The sequence below is a fragment of the Pleurodeles waltl genome, chromosome 2_1 (assembly GCF_031143425.1).
Source record: "Pleurodeles waltl isolate 20211129_DDA chromosome 2_1, aPleWal1.hap1.20221129, whole genome shotgun sequence".
NCBI classification, from domain to species: domain Eukaryota; kingdom Metazoa; phylum Chordata; class Amphibia; order Caudata; family Salamandridae; genus Pleurodeles; species Pleurodeles waltl.
This window is the reverse complement of record NC_090438.1, coordinates 772,717,346-772,734,695: the sequence shown is the minus strand read 5'-3', so window position 1 is coordinate 772,734,695 and position 17,350 is coordinate 772,717,346. Positions and strand designations below refer to the sequence as shown.

Here is a 17,350-nt window from a genome sequence, read left to right as displayed (position 1 = left end):
AGATCTTGCAGCTGGGAGCTGAAGAGTCAGCACTATAGAGTGGAGGTGGGACACAGTACCCTGAGCAAAAGTAAATATATCTTCACACTGTTGTTGGATGGAGTACGAGAACCAACATTACTATAAGATCAAACTCTTTTCTTGTGTGCCATATTGAAATGGATGCCATTACTTACTGGTACATCTACAAATAGTCATAAGGTGCTTTAAAAAAAGAAAATAATGATATTTATTTTCTACATATTGCTAGTATATATTATGATGTGACTTCTGGAATGTTTGCAACTTACGTCTTGAGCAAGAAGATCTTTTGAGACTGTAGGGTAGATCATGCTGGGGTGACAATGTATCACAAAGTTTACTTTTAATTAAAAGTTTTATCACTGATTAAAAAAATGTTACTCTTACAGAAGTAGACTCCAGCCAGTTGAGACGCCAGCTTTGTGGAGGAAGCCAAGCGGCAATCGAAAGAATGATCCACTATGGAAGAGAGCTGCAAGCCATGAGTGAACAGCTAAGAAAAGAGTGTGGCAAAAACTCTGCCAATAAAAAAATGCTCAAGGTGCTTAAGTGTTTTTAGATATGTTCATGTAATATTTGCACTATTTCTGCTGAATGAATCGATACCCCAGAATGGCCATAAAATGACCACTGTGTCCTCTGATATAAATCTGCACTGATCAGGCCAATCCACAGAGTGGTGTATTCACAGTCTGGTGCTGGACAGCCCCAAAATGCCCAATACACCATTAGAATCAATCTAATGTAATTACAGGTTTTGTCCAGGTATTCGTTTTTCTCTGGTATATGTCGCAAATGTGTGAGTTTTATCTTGTCCTACTGTACCTTTAAAAATCTCCCATGATCATAGATCATCCGCTTTTTCCAGTGGCTCTTGGACTACATCAAAGTGGTTCGAGAGTAAATTACGCAGGTCATGTTTTGTTCCTTGGCTGTATTTTTGCCTGGTATTTGGATTGATGTGTTTGAAGCTAAAATGTAAACTTCTAATATAAACATGTCCAAAACAGGGATGCTGGATCAATAGCAAACATTGAGAATTCCCAAATACAACATAAATTTAAGAACAATCTTCGAGAGATTGATTTATGTTGTCACAATTTAGCATTAAAATATGGAATAGCTATGGCCTGCCTGGATCCACGCTGTGCACCCAGCTGACTGATGGAAACCATGGGCATAAATTGGAGTGTTGAAAATGTGTCTTGCTATTTTTAAATTCACACTAGCCTGTCTGTCCTTTAGTGGAATGGTAAACCATAGTTAAATAAAAATATATATTTTTTTCTCATTCATAGTGATCCTAAAGTTCCAGGCAGAAAGTAAATATTTTAAAAAGTATCCTTTTGAACTGTCAAAATTATATTTGATCATCATTTAACTGTTTATTATCTACCCTAGGTAAATATAATCTGTCAGGTGTGCATTGCTTACCTTAAAAGAGAAATTCTTAAGTCTAAACATATTAACTTGTTTTATAATAATCTGAAACTTCATTAAGTCATTTTGAAGAGAACAAATCCTACAAATATGGCAGTACTTTGGAGGCATTTTAGACATTAGACATTAAAATGAGTCGTAGCTATTTTAGAAACATTTATTTTACTAGTAGCCCAAGTAGTCTAGTCAGGTTACATTTTACTTGCAAAACTATTGCAAACTATTGTAATATACAAAATATACATAAAATAATCATAACATATACTACAGAACTTAATTGAACTTAAAAGTTACTGTTCTCAATTACTATATTACAAAGTGCACAAATGCTCTCTGACACAGTCTCAAAAACTGTCAGTGGACAGAACTCAAGCACTGTTCCACACTGAGACAGCTACTTATTTTAAAACAATTATTTTGAAGAATCACATGTCTGCTATTCCAAAAATCAGTGAAGTGCTATCTCAGGTACTTTAAATAAAAAACAAAAAAACCCTATTGCTTACTAAGGCTGTATCTTATCTTGAATCTTCCAGGTGAAGCATTTATTTTCATTAGAATTGATGACAGCCCAACATAGTGATTTAGACCTTCTTTCCCTTTTTAGTTTGATCACTGCATACCCTTTCTATGAAGCCAGTGTTTGCTTTTCTGTTCAAAATGTCAGGTGCCAACAGGCAACTGACATATCGGGTGCATAAAATCAAACCCTGCACAACCTCTTGAAAGTAATTCCTCTTTCCCAATAACCAAGCTGGTTCAAAGTGTGGATTGCTTTTATTTTTGTTTTTCATATTAACTTTAGGCACAGAGCGTTTTGCCTACACTTCTTTTTAAAGTTTGGTAATGAGTGTTTAAGTGACATGATAACTTTATAGTGAAGCTGCTTGTGATTTGAGTACTTGTGTAGTTGATCATTTATTTTTGACAGTTGTAAAATTGATGGCGCAATTGAAAGGACTCTATAAAAAAAAAAATACCACTAGCAAAATAGCTGCATGAGTTATTTATTGGTTTTGACATGTACATTTTTGTATTGCAACCATGCATTGACCTTATTTAAGTGGCAGCTTGTTTACTTATTTTAGGTTTTGGTGCATATGCTCGCTGGGACTTTGCCTGCGCTCTTTGGATTTTTCTGTGTATGTAGGAGATCCATACTCCCAAATAATTGTCATTTTTCTGTTTAACTGCTCATTAAAAAATAAAAAGACGACTACTTTTTAAACTTTATTACAAAGACATTGACTTTGATGTTGTCCCACTTTACACAGTGATTGCCTGCATTTTCAGTCAGTCAGTCAGAAAACTTTATTCGGCATATTGCCATAAAAGTGCACATGCATATATATATGTATCACCATAAAATACAATACTTATTACATAACTATTAAAACAAATATCTTCGATCTGCTGATTTGTATCACCATAAAAAATACAATACTTATTACATAATTATTAAAACGCATATCTTTGATCTACCGATTTACAAGAACTATAAAATCACAACATGTCCCTTAGTCCTTCTAGATCATAATATAATGGTTAATACTTGTAAAATCCTATGCAACAATAAACAATATTTGAAATTGCATTAACAAATAGTCACATCAACTAGTTCATATCGATTTCTAATAACTATAGCTGATTTGATAAAACTTAAAATAGAACTACACATTTGTTTGGATGAGAGGCTTTGAATACCAATCAGTCCTTCCTTGTGGGAGAGAGTTTGTAAATTGCGCAAAATTGGTACTATAAAAGTTTTCCTAGGAACTGAATAAAGTGAACAAAATAAAACAAAATGACAAGTGCTTTGTTTCGAGATGTTAACACAAGGGCATGGTGGTAATATTTTTTCCCACACACATTTTGTTGGAAACGCCACTCTAAAATGAATCATATTAAATCTAAACAGTACAAGAAAGGAATATAGGGAGGGAAACGGAAACCAAACGAAATAGGGTTCTATCGATTTTGAAAATGAAATTTGTACATATAACTCAAACGATCTCAATTTCTCTGCCACTTGATATCTGAGATTCATGACATACTTCTTATTGCGGGATTTAACAATTTCCTTTGCGTTAGCAGGCATGAGCTCCGGATTAAGATACATGAACTCCAAGTCCAAATTTCGAAAACAAGTTTGAATAAAATGTAACCATGGAATTTTGTTGTGGTTTGCTAACGAAGAACAGTCTTTTACACAGTCCTGTGTTAAAGTGGCCAGCGGATTTGACCATACTTTTATCCATAACAAAAGGGGGGCAATATCTATCAGATCAGTAATGTAACCAATTCCCAGCTCCTCATGGCATATGATATTCGCTACATTCTTGGGTACCATAAGTAGTCGATGGAGGAATTTATTCTCCGCCCGTTGTAGTATAATTGAGCTGGTGTATCCCCAAAGGCCCCCCCTATAAATCGCCGCTGAGACACATTAAGATTTATAGAGCGTAATGATCTGATGAACTGGTCTATGCCCTAGTCTACGAGCAAAACGGAAAATTGCTTCAACATTTCTTTCCATTTGTAAAGGCTTAAAATTCAGATAGGGTTTCCATGACAAAGAGGAACTTAGGTACAAACATAAGTAACAAAAATCTTTCACATTTGTTAGGGTGTTCCCCCCCCCATTTTAAAACATTTAGTTCGTGTATTTCTAGGACCACAGATCATGACATGTGACTTTTTAAAATTAACTTTCAGATCAAGCTCTTGTGTATACGTTAAAAAAAGGTCCAGAAGGGTCTGTAGGCCATTAGCCGTACAGGCTATTAAGACCGCGTCATCAGTGTACAGTAAAATTGGCAATTGTCTAAAACTCATCCTTGGGAAATCCTTACCATTTTGAGCTAGATAACTATACAAACCGTTGATATATAACAAAAATAAAAAAAGGTGCCAGAGTACAGCTCTGTCTTATGCCCCAATTGGATGCAATGGGATGGGACCTTTCACCATGTTGACCAAACTGAATTGAGATGGTGAGATCAGAGTATAAGCGTTTGATCAAATCTTGCTCAACCCCCATTGTATCCATTAGTGCCCACAATTTCCCTCTATTCAGCGTGTCAAATGCACTGGATAAATCTATAAAAGCTAAGTGGATAGATTCCCTTTTAGTAATAACATATTTGCTAAGAATGTGATGCAGGTTTAGGGCCTGATCCACTGTACCTAATCCAGGCCTAAACCCATATTGAATTGGCGATAAGATATTTGTACTTGCCACCCACTCCTCGAGCCGATTCAAGATTACACTCCCCAGGATCTTTGCCGTAGAATCAATGAGAGAAATGGGTCTATAACAAAAAGGGTCAAGCCTATTACCTTTTTTAAATATCGGGAAAATTATTGCCATAAGCCATGATGAAGGAATAGAGCTTTGAATGGCACTATTCAAAACATTTGTGATTATCGGGAACCACAAGTCAGGTAAAGATTTAAATAAGTCCACTGGTACCCCATCAGGGCCAGGGGCTTTCCCTAGTTTCATTTTATTTATTGCCATAGCAATCTCATGTATCTCAGGTAGAATTCCACTCTTATTTGGAATGGAAGTAGCCAGTCCCGGAGAACTACATAACTCCTTGCCATGATTAGGGTCATTTGTGCACTGAAATACAGATGAAAAATGTTCTATCCAGACACCCTCTGGTATCAGACAGTCATCCTCCCTATTATCTTGTCCTGAAAAATATGGATGGTTAACCACCTTCCAAAATTGAGAAGAATCCCTCAATTCCGTGGCTGCCATGAGATCTTCCCATGCTCTAGTACGTACTTCGTTCTTCCTATCCTCAAGGACTGACTTGTATCGACCCCTAGCCTGTATAACTAAGTCACTGCTAAATGGAATAGTTTTAATAGCTGTTTTTAAATCTCTATCAGCAGCCGTATAGGCCGAATTAAACCAGAGTTGAGGTTTTACACCTTTAGAGTGTTCAGCATACGTCAGTGCCTCAGAGATAGCATAGCTTAAAGACTCATAAGCAGCTACAAGATGGACACAAACAGGTTGCAGAGACAGACAAATATTAATGTGGGCCTTATTTTGTGTTATAAACTCCTCGTGAAAGGTGTTTGAATTTACTCTCTCCCACTTCATACGGGGGCCAACATTTCTTTTAAAAACCGCTTTCCCCTTACATTCTATCCTAGGTAAAATTGCCTTAGTTTTAAGGGCTAGTTTTATACTCAAGGGATTATGGTCACTGGCACAATGGGATATAATCTTAAAATCCACAATTTCCTGGTGGAGTGAAGGGCAGATAAGAATGAAATCAATAATGCTGCCATTCGTGCTCCCAGTATAGGTGGGTATTTTCCTTATCTGAATATTTGACATATCCCTTGCGAAAATAAGATCGTATTTAAAAATAAGGGAATTCAGAGCGTTACCTAAATTAGAGTGAATAAAGTGTGTAAGTGACTCTCTACCTTCTATAAGGGGGCCACATATATATAGGGTAGTTCATAATTACACAACTGAACATTAAAATCCCTGACCCAAAACATATAAAATTCCATGTCCTGAAGTTTCCCTGCAGAATCTAAAAAGTCTGTTAGCTCTTCGAGGCTTCCTGACAAGGCATTACACAGAATGTTGTTATAAAAATTCAAAAGTAAGATAGCCTTACACCCAGCCATTGATAATAGGACCACCATAAAAAAGGCAGAAGACCAAATCAGAGAGACCTCGATTTGTGGGAGTAATAAAGACACGAGTACCAAAAGCCCACCACTTGCTCTGCCCGCTGTGGATGGAAGAGCAGGCTGAAACACAGAATAATAACCATCCAGATAAAAAGGGGCCATAGACCAAGTTTCTTGGAAACAAATAATATCATAAGTGGATACAAACTCCAACCATTCTTGGTTTCCAACTTTAGATCGGAGCCCTGCGATGTTCCAACTAATTAAGGATAGAGACTCATTACTTTTCTGGGACGTGTTCCCTGGCTCCTTTTTTTATAGCAATGTCTGTTACATTCTGTGATAAAATGACTAATTCATCAGACCCTGTTGTTGATGCCAGAGATATATGCCCTCCCACCATCTCATTTTCCTGTGGAATATCAATTGGAAACACCTTCCCCTCCACTTGTCAATCATTAACGTCAAGGGGTGACAGATTTTAATTACCTTCAAAATCGAGGGTGGAGTTCCATGGTGGTGCCTTTAACTGATCTACATTTAGTCCGTAAGGAACCTTCATGGAGGGAATTGTTAGAACAGTCGGCTCATAGAAAAAATGTAAAGGGTGAATTTTGATCCCACCATCCCCCTTCGCACACAATGGCAGGGTCACCAGCAGGTAGTTACCCAAATGAGGGTTAGCAAAATTAATCACTATGCAATCACCTTCATATGCTTTGTTGGACAAACCTACCCACTTCACCCTTCTTGCCATAATGATGCTATTATTTTAATTGTCTTGGCATCTTAGTTCCCTCCTCATCCAATGTGCACATTTCCTTATTAGAGCCCGAGTGTCTCTTTCTGAGTACAGTCAAGTGGGGGCACATTAGCTAAAACTAAATCATATGGCATACTGTCCGGCGGAAGCTGTAAAACCTCCATTGGAGTAACAAATGATCTAGGCCTAAAGGCTGTATCAGATTTCAAAAGAGTGGTCGTACTACCAGTCAGAATAGGCAGAATAGGTAAGTCACCATGGAAACCACAAATGGATTTATGATGACCCAAAGTTTGATCGTAATTTGTTAAGCAATTAACTTGCTGTGAATCTTTAGGATTGGACGTAGTTTCCTGGATGGAAGAAGCCACGGGATTTATATAATTTTTGCTGTTGTGACAGAAAATTAAAAACAGTTTCTTGTAGCTGCTTGAATTAAGAGTTAATTAATAATGTTAATTTCTCCTCTAAAGCCAAAAAAAGCGGTTTAAGAATTTGGTCCAAGTTGGGCAGAGAGTTGCCCTTTAAATTCCTACTATCTGAGCCCAGTTCTCCTGATGGTAATCTTGTCGTGGAAAAATAATCGACCGGAGTGTCCAGAGGTGAAGAAATAAGTTCCTTAGCCTTCTGCACTTGTTTTAGCAACTTAGTGCTTTTACGTTGACCTCCAGCTTTCCTTTTTTTAGAAGGAGGAGAGATAGCAACTAAGTGTTCTATAGTGGCTTCCTTGCATACATTAGGGGACTGTAGGGAGTGTAGCACGTTAGTTTTATCTTTAGGTTGAGGCAGAGCAAAATTAGAAGGGGCAATTAAAGAATCTATAGATTGTATATGAACTGTAGGCTCTAAGGGGATTCTTTGAGTTAAATTGTTAACCACCCCAATCCTTTCTTCTACTTGACCAATTTCAGTTTCAATGGCCCCAATAACTGTAAATAAATAACTAGTTATTGATGATTGCATAGGCACAGCATGTGCTTCTTCAGCCCCAGATGTAGTATTCTTCCTTTTACCCATCGTGTTCAGATAGTAATAGGGCAAACGCCCAAAATTAGCCGAAACAAATAGTAATAAGGCACAGAGGTGCTATATAACAGTTTGAAATACGTAGATAGGTAAACTACTCAATTGGCTAATCAAAATATGGCTTACTTCTCCTCTCTTCCTTGGATGCTGGACACTTGAGACCTCCTGGTCTGCAGGCCTCAGAGGGGGGGCCCGGCCCGGTCACATCCCGCGAAGCAGGCGCGCTTTACAAATTTAAAGGGGCCTTGTCTCCGCCCCCCCATGATCAGATGGTGCTCCGGTCGGCTGTTGTCGCGTCCCGTGAAGCGGGCGCGCTTTACAGATTTAAAGGGGCCTTGTCTCCGCCCCCACGATCAGCTGGTGCTCCGGTCGGCTGTTGTCGCGTCCCGTGAAGCGGGCGCGCTTTACAGATTTAAAGGGGCCTTGTCTCCGCCCCCCCATGATCAGATGGTGCTCCGGTCGGCTGTTGTCGCGTCCCGTGAAGCGGGCGCGCTTTACAGATTTAAAGGGGCCTTGTCTCCGCCCCCACGATCAGCTGGTGCTCCGGTCGGCTGTTGGCACGTCCCGCGAAGCGGGAGGGCTTTACAGTTTAAAGGGGCCTTGTCTCCGCCCCCCACGATCAGCTGGTGCCCCGGTCGGCTGTTGGCGCGTCCCCTGCATTGTCCTAGTACTCTAATAAATCCAAATGTCCAAGTCCCTTTTTTGTGCAATCTTCTATTATTGGGTCATTACCGTCCGTCTAAATTTCTATATTCTGTCCGCCTAACCTTGGGTAGGAAAACAATTTATCTGTTGCCAAACCATTGATACATACGATTTCCTTTCACAGTTTTGAGGGAACACCCCTTTTTTGCCCCTTATAGTTTCCATTCAGAAGAGGTCAGTAAGACCATTATGCAAGTTTGGAAATACTTTACTAATTTGCAAAATGAGTTTAGTGCATAGCAAAAGTCCATTTCGCAGTCATAAGCTATGTGATTTAATGAATCGTAGTGTTTGCTACAGCTCAATAACTTTGTGCTGGTAGGTGCTTGTTTGGTTAATATAACTGTAGTTTTACTAAATCTAGGATTAGTATTATAGGAGTATCTCTGCCCTTACACAACCGTTTTTACCCCATAAGGGGGAAGATGCATGACCTCAACATGCACTACATAAATAAAACAATGTGCTCATATCTTTCAGGCCATTTTTTCAACCAAAAATGCACGGTTTGGTGAAGAGAGACCCCATATACACCACTATGGATTATGTTCACTTTCCGTTCCTTTAATGTTGTATCAAAATAAACTAGCATTTTCACTGCATGTAAATTTAAAGCACAGGTCAGAATCTATGTGCATAAAAAAAATATATAAAAAAAAAAAAGCATATGCTGAGGAAAAAAGATACAGCGGTTTTAACATACTCTTTGGCAGCTGTATTGACCAGTTGCATTTAAATACATTGCTGTGACAGGAAATAAACAGCTTCTGGCCTTCAGTCCATCAAAGGAGAAGTGGCTAGTGAGTGTGGCCAAGGCATGTGTTTCAGGCTGTGTCTTCACCAGCGCATATATTTCTGGTTGGAATCAGCCTGAAAACATGAGTAAAGACTGTACTTTTTAAGTGCTGTCTGAGGTCCTGAGCCATCTTTCTCCTTTTGGCTCAATTCAAATATAAATCTCTCGATGCACAAGTGTATGTCTCTGTATTAACTATATTTACAGTTGTTTAGACTGTTCCCAAAAGCCTCAGGTATATGTATGCACTAGGTGTTGCGTCCAATTTAAGCATGTGACTATACAGTAGTCGCAATACATTTAGGTTTTATGCATGCTTTCCTAAACGATAATTGATGTATGTTTCAGCTTAATGCTATGTATGTATTTTCAACACTTTAAATCAAATCTTACATATTTTAGAGCATTAACATTTTCTCCCTCTTTCCTCTATCCATGTGCTCTCAAATCTGTGCCGAAAAAGGATGCATTCAGCTTACTTGCGTACTCTGATCCGTGGAACAGCCCCGTTGGATTCCAACTCGATGCAATACAGAGAGAACCTGTATGCTCAACACTGAACAGTGCAATACTAGGTAAGTTGCCCAGTGTACTTTGCTATGGTATTCTTTTGATTGGTGGTCTACAGGACACACATTTCCAGTGGTTAACTGTTCTTTGCTCAGGAAATTATTAATATCTGCAAGAAAAACTATAAACACAACACATATATCATTTTGAACAGCGAAAAGCTTTAAAATATTTATCAGGCAGACCTGTTGGAAAAATGTTGTGTATTTTTTCTCACCCTTAACTTCTGTTGAAAACACAGCTATGTTTTTAAAGATAGGATAGAGGAGTAATATGTAAAGATTTACCGAATCTTAATAAATATTAAAGTGTGCAACACTTTAAAACAAAACAGGGCTTAGCACTGTTGTTGGATGTACTCTAGATATTCTACATTATGGGTCTCAACCGCCATTAATTAGAGAAACAGTTGTATGTTAAAAACCCTTAGTTAATTTATATTATGGATTGCTAAATTTGATTTCACCCTTGTTCCTCGCTAACACAAACATTTGTGTGTGTGTGTGTCACAAAAGAACTTGTGAATTGAGGTTTATGATGATCCAAATGTATGAAATAGGAGGTATGGATAGTGTCTTTTCATATATCAAATGTGTTCCAGTTTCTAAGAAATAGATATTACTATTAACTTATTAATTTAAGGATTTGAGTCCGTTTATGCTAATTGCTTTGAAGCAGTCCTGACCTGTAAGATGATGAAAACCTTTGTAGAACCCAGTGTGTGTGTGTGTGTGTGTGTGTGTGTGTGTGTGTGTGTGTTTACAAATGATTAGCACCTTTGTATACGCACTTTGCTACTATGAATCAGGATTAAGAATGTGCTTAACATCCTCAAGGCAATAGAAATAACAGACCATATTCGTTTGTACACACTGCTTCAGTCACATAAAGTCCCTATGGATAGTCTGTCTTTAATTCTGGTAACCTTCCTACAAAGACCTTTTTGCTGGTTTCTGTAGAAAAAGGTTATTTTATTACAAGTCTTAAACTTCACAGCGTATTTTCCTTTGTCTTTTACAGTTGATGCTTTAGTTTATTTGGATGAAAGTTGTTTTACCAAAAGAAAAAATATACCAATAATGAAGCATCTTTTTTCAAGCAGCAGGAACGTTTTTATGTAAGGTCCAGCAAAGCACTTGGCACTTCTGTTTGTTAGTTACGCATTGGTAAATTATATAATTAAATATAAAATATTGCCACACATTTTTCCTGCTCGTACCCGTGTTGTGAAATTGTATATTTTTAGTTGGCATCTCACATTATGAAGTCTGACCAAATTACAATGTGCTGTAATCCATATCTTTCTGACATAATCATGCAATAGAATTCAGTTTCTGAAATGGGCTACTTACTTTTTTTCTGCTTTGGATCTATCTTATACTCTAATCGCACTTTATACTTCACGCATAAGTGCGCACTAAATTGTTGGACATTTTTACAACACCTGTACTTTTTAATTGGTGCCTACTCTTCCTTCTCCATTTGCATTCTCTTTGTTGGCTTCGCCAAAGGGATGGCCACATGCCTAATAAATTGTTCTTAAGTGAGTTTATCCTTTGGACATGTTTATTATTGTACTTTTTGTCATTGCCCAAGTATAGTGTTTGTTTTCCTAAAATGTGTATTTTCATAGCTTTGCGCGCTGCTGTGTAACTTATTTTGGTGTTTTTCTTTATAATTTTTTTGCAGAAACCCACAATCTGCCAAAGCAGCCTCCCCTCGCCTTGGCAATGGGACAAGCCACGCAATGTCTTGGACTGATGGCCCGATCAGGCAGTGGTTCCTGTGCTTTTGCCACTGTAGAAGACTATCTGCACTAGCTATGCACCTGGGAAGCTCAGCTTATGGCATTGGATTTTCAGTACGGAGATTGAACACGTAGACCAGCTCTGCTGATTTGAATTTGGATTTTTTTTTTAATTTTAATTATTTGTTATGTACTGGGGTTGACAGGTCTTTGCAGTCACTTTACTACTGCTTCCTAGTTTACAGCATGATGCAAATGATTTTCCAACTTTCCAGTGATAGGAGGAATTGTTTTCGATACTTATAAAGTAATGCAAATTGTTATGGCGGGCAAAAGAAGGAATTTGTTTTGTGAATTTAGCACATATGAATGGAAATAAACTGCCTTTATTGATCTGAATATTTGAAACCATTTCCCTCTGAACATTGTTCTAAGTAGAAGAGGTGAACTAAATTACTGAAACGACCAAAAAATACCTTGTAGTCTTGCAGGCAACAAAAACAATACAAAAACCAAGCAAAACAACCCTTCCATGATCTGGAAGTGGTATATAAAAAGTGTGTATAAGTGTTCTGTTAGCATGTGGGTGACGTAAACTTCAAGCTGGACAAGTTTCCATCCTATCATTATTACATTGGTCAGTCAGTGTAATTTGCATACCAGTATAAACATCTGACAATTTGGATATGTATTGTTGCTGGGAAGAAATCCTTTTTTTCTAAATGTGTACTGTAAAACTTGAACTACTCAGGAGCTGAGTGACAACGTTCATTGCTACTTACAATCCCCATACCTGTCAGTCACACTAGTTATGTTTTTAACATGGTCTTTTCAACTATTGTTTCCTGTTAAACAGCAGACTACGTCTGTTGTACCTGTCAGTTTGACTGTTGTATTATAACAGTATTACATGTCAACACAATGTGTGATTTATGACCTTTATTTATATAAAAACCAAATATTTAGTCAATTTACAGTGTCTTAATTTAATCTTTGTACACCTTGCATTTTTAAAAGTGCTTCAATGAGTACTATATTGCAATAAAAATGTAATGATACCATAATTAACCAGCCATTAAAGATTTACTTCTAGCGGCACAGAAGGCTGATGAAAATTTTGTTGTTATCCCAATTGTCCTTAAAGCAGATATTGGGTATTATGAAAAGCACAAATGTTTCCTCAGTGCCATATTGTTCATTGTGTCAAGGTTGCAAGCATAATACAGTCCTGTTATTCTTTTGATGCAGCTTTGAATTCGAGAGTACCTAATTCCAAGTTACGTGAAAATCCTTATTTTTAGAGATTCAGTCCATTTGGGTACTTTACAACATTAAAGTACTTCCTGAGGTTCTCCCTAGATTGGCCATGACATTGGATAGCTCAACTCATGTAAACTGTGTTTACCGAGGGATCACAATAAAGTCTGGTCTGCACATTATATAAGGCTATAAGATGATATTTTGCAAATTCTGAAACACTGGATGTTGTATCCACCACAGATCAAAATAAGAATTTGTGGTGCCTCAGAGACCGAACAAATCATTTTGTGAAATAACATATAACTTATTCTCCCTCATCCTTGAAAAAGCTTTAGACTACAAAACCTTAGGCCAGAAAAAGATGAAGCATTTGCTTGACTCTTCATCACTTGACGAGTCAAATAATAAATCAACATTCACAATTTTATGTCAAGTCCCGGCGGCTAAGATTATGCATTAATCCCTTTATTGCCACCACTCACCATAATTCAGAACGTTAAAACATTCCAAAGGTTATTATCCTCCTTAACAACAGGCCTCTTCCTTCTTTTATTACTTCTGCTCATACAAATAAGTCCAATCCTCTTATTTCTCTTACTCGTTTATGCAGCTTGATATTTCTGTATTCTTAACTTGAGACTCAATGTGCATGTTGCGTTTGGTTAGTGTTTGCCTTCACGCCTGTGAATGTCTGAGAGCTGTTCTGTGCTAAACTCAATGTGCCTGTAAACTAGAGTTATCACGTCTGTTCAGGTCTGTACTGTCTGTTCATGCATTATTTTGCTGCTGTTTTTCGTACCTTGTCCGGGGGCAACGGAAATCTTCCTTGGTGGCCTTAACCTTGTTTTGATTGGGTGGGGTATGCGGACCCATCTGACTTGACCGCACGCTCCGCATCTTGGTAACCATGTGGAGAGCGGGTGTGTGTTTGTTTAATACACGCGCTTCTCAGCGGTTGAATGGTCTGCCTTGCGCTTTCTCCAGATAAGTAGCTATTATGAGATGCATACTGATCGGATCCCGACGCGACCGGCACGGGTGTTTATTGATTTTGACCTCACTAGGCTTATCATGGCCATTCCTGATTTTTTCCACCTATAATTGACTCTACTTGGAGATCCATGACAACCATCGGTTGGATAATTATCTCTCCTATCTACATACGCATGTTCGCATAGCTTAAGCCTTGACAAAGTCTTGAAGACGAAACACGTGTTGGCTGTTTTTGCTGTATGGACTTTTATTGCATGTGGTCATCTGATTGTAACTTTGACCATTTTTCATCTGGCTGTTTTTCTACATGGACTTATTGTACACGTAGTCATTTGATTGAGACTTTGACTACTTACTTGCATCTAAAATAAATACCCAACATCACGTTGCTTGCCGGACATCTACTTAATTCCTGAACATTTCCTGGATCTACTATACGGGTGTGCACTGGCCTCTGTTTGCCCATTGATGAACATATTTGACATGGCTGAAGAGGTCTATGTTTATAACAAAATAATTGATGTTAATGAACTACATCAGTGGGTTCAAAGAGCAATATGCCTTCTGGGAAACGCCAACACTGCCCTATCGATCGAGAGACGCAAACATCTCTTTTTAAAAATTTACCCCAAACTGGCTGAGTTGGCTAAGAAGGAGAAAGGCTAATGGTTTTCTCTTTGGGAATGCCTTTATTAAGGATCTTTCAGAATTTGTGGGAGCATTCAGCCCTTTGCAGATATCGCAAAGAGACATAAAGACGATGTTTTTGTGTCGGCCGGGAGAACGAGGGGTCGGTTTCCTCGCCGAGGTCAAAGAATTTCTAGAAGCTCCTTTTATAGAGGCTTCCGTAATTCACAAGTACAGACCTCATATCAGTCAGGAAGTCTCTACCCTCGGAGACCGTGATCACAGGGAAGATGTTCCCAAGGAAAGAGAAAGATTCGAGGACTTCAAGGTAAGTGCAGACCCTACTGTTATTCCCTTAAAACTGGGCAGAAGACTTGCCCAATTTTATCACAGTTGGGTTCAGTAGCAGGAGATCCTTGGGTTTGCAGACTGTAAAAGGGTTTTTAATAGAATTGATATATGAGCCAGTACAAACAGCATTGCCAAGAGGTATGACTTTCTCGAAAGATCGGGAGAGACCAATAGACTTAGAGGTTCAGGATTTAATTTCAAAGGGTGCAGTAATATAATATTGGAGGAGGATCCAAGGGCAGGTTTTATAAGCAATATCTACCTGGTAAAGAAAAAGAATAAAGGAATGAGGCCAGTTATAAACCTAAAAGATTTAAACAATTGGGTGGTGTATCACCACTTCAGAATGGAAGGCATCCATTTACTGAAAGATATTTTGCAAAAAAAAGGGGTTGGTTGATTCGTTTGGATCTAAAAGATGCTTATCTGAAAGTTCTGATATGGCAGGAGCATCAAAGGTTTCTGAGATTTGTATGGCAGGGAAACATCTGGAAGTTTGTGTATCTCCCCTACCGCCTTTCATCGACTCCCAGGTGCTTCACGAAGGTCCTTTGTCCTGTAGCAGCATTTTTAAGGGAGAGGGGGATTTGGTTGGTTATCTATTGAAGCAATATTCTAATTATGGTTCATGACAAATATCTTTTGCAAGCACACATGAAGCTGGCTGTACATGTTCTAGAGAATTTGGGTTTTGTGTTAAACAGAAAAATTCAAATCTGGAACCAAGCCAACAAACAATTTCTGGGCTTCATGGTAGATACAGTAGAAGGTGTTTTGCGCTTACCAAAAGATAAATTGAAGAGAATAAGGAAGGAGCTGAAATACATTCTGAAATTGAATACTATTTCTCTAAGAATGTTGCCTCGAATTGTGGGCCTTTTATCATTTACAGTTCAGGCTATTTTCCCTGGTCCGTTGCATTACCGAGCCTTACAGAGGTTGAAAGGAGGACATTTGAGAAGTGGTTTACGTTACCCACAGAAACTTGCTCTGAGTTTAGAAGCGAGAGAGGAACTAAAGTGGTGGTTAAGAAATATGGAAGAGTGGAATGGGCACGTGATCTTTGGAGCAAATGCGGATTTGGTTGTGGACTCAGATGCAAGCCTGTTCGGTTGGGGTGCAAGATGTGGACTTGTGGTCGATGGACAGATCAGGAAAAAAATTTGCACATAAATTGTTTAGAATTATTGGCAGGTTATTTTGTGATAAAGTGTTTCTCAGGGAATTCTCCGAAGTGTTCGGTTTTGCTGTGCATGGACAATATGTCAGTTGTGAGGTATGTGAACAAGCTAGGGGGACCGCGATTGAAGGGCTTAGAGGAATTAGTGTGAATATTTTGGGAATATTGTCTTCAGAGGGGACTAAGCGTGCAAGCAGAACAGATTCTGGGTTTTAAAAATGTGCAAGCAGATTGGTCTTTGCGTCATTTCTATGTTTCCAGCAATTGGATGCTGGATCAGAATGTTTTTAAAGAAAATAGAGGAGATTTGGGGTCCATTTCAGGTAGACCTCTTTGCGAACAAGCTGAATGCCCAACTGGAGAGATTCTTCAGTTGGAGGCCGGACCCGGAAGTTGAGGAAGTGTATGCATTCCTACAAATTTGGAAGGGTCTGTTCCCCTATGCATTCCCTCAGGTGTCAATGATTGGCAGAGTAACTGGAATGATTTGCAGATGGAGGGAGACTGTAGTAGTCGTTACTTCCTTATGAAGATCCCAACCATGGTATCCAATTGTGCTAGAGATGAGTGTAGATTTTCCACTATTACTCCTAAGATTTCCAGGACTCCTGAGGGACCTCAAGGAGAATTTCACGGTCTTGTGATTTCAGATCAATTAACGTTGGTGGCTTGGAGACTTTGGAGCAAGCCAGGGCTTTTAATCAGAAGCTTCTAGACTTAAAGATTCCTGGGTGCTTGGAACTATAAAAGTATATCGATTGCTATGGAGCAAATAGGCTTGCTAGTGTTTGAAAAGGGAATTTGATCCCATTCAGTTGCTGTAGTGAATGTTCTGTCTGAGCTGTTTACAAAGGGGTTAGCTTATTTGTATAGGTCGGCTATAGCTGCTGAACATGTTTTGATGAATGGTTTGAACGTGGGACAGGATATTATGGTAAAAAGACTTTTGAGGAGTATTAGGATAGCCAAATCTCCAGGGTCTAGATACAGTTCTCTCTGGGATGTTTCTATGGTGCTGAGGTTTATCAAAAGTTTGGACTAAAATGAGAATCTCACCTTATGAGATTGGTCTCTAAAGTTGGCAATGTTGCTTTGTTTGGTTTCGTTTAGGACGGTGTCTGATGTGAGAGCTATGGAGGTATCAAGCAAAGCCTTTATTCCAGAGAGAATATGGTTTCATTTGAAACACAGAACAAACAATCACTC

At 38.6% G+C, this 17,350-nt stretch overlaps 1 protein-coding gene across 2 annotated transcripts in view; it reads left to right on the top strand.

The window, feature by feature from the left end:
• RANBP9 (RAN binding protein 9) overlaps positions 1 to 12,703 on the top strand; it is a 365,177-nt gene extending 352,474 nt beyond the window's left edge. For both annotated transcript variants that reach the window (XM_069218155.1, XM_069218146.1), the window contains 3 exons: positions 411 to 562; positions 9,880 to 9,991; positions 11,676 to 12,703. In XM_069218155.1, the coding sequence (XP_069074256.1) occupies positions 411 to 562; positions 9,880 to 9,991; positions 11,676 to 11,806 (395 nt within the window). In that variant the 3' untranslated portion in view covers positions 11,807 to 12,703. The remainder of the gene's footprint in view (positions 1 to 410; positions 563 to 9,879; positions 9,992 to 11,675) is intronic.
• The last annotated feature ends 4,647 nt before the right edge of the window (positions 12,704 to 17,350 follow it).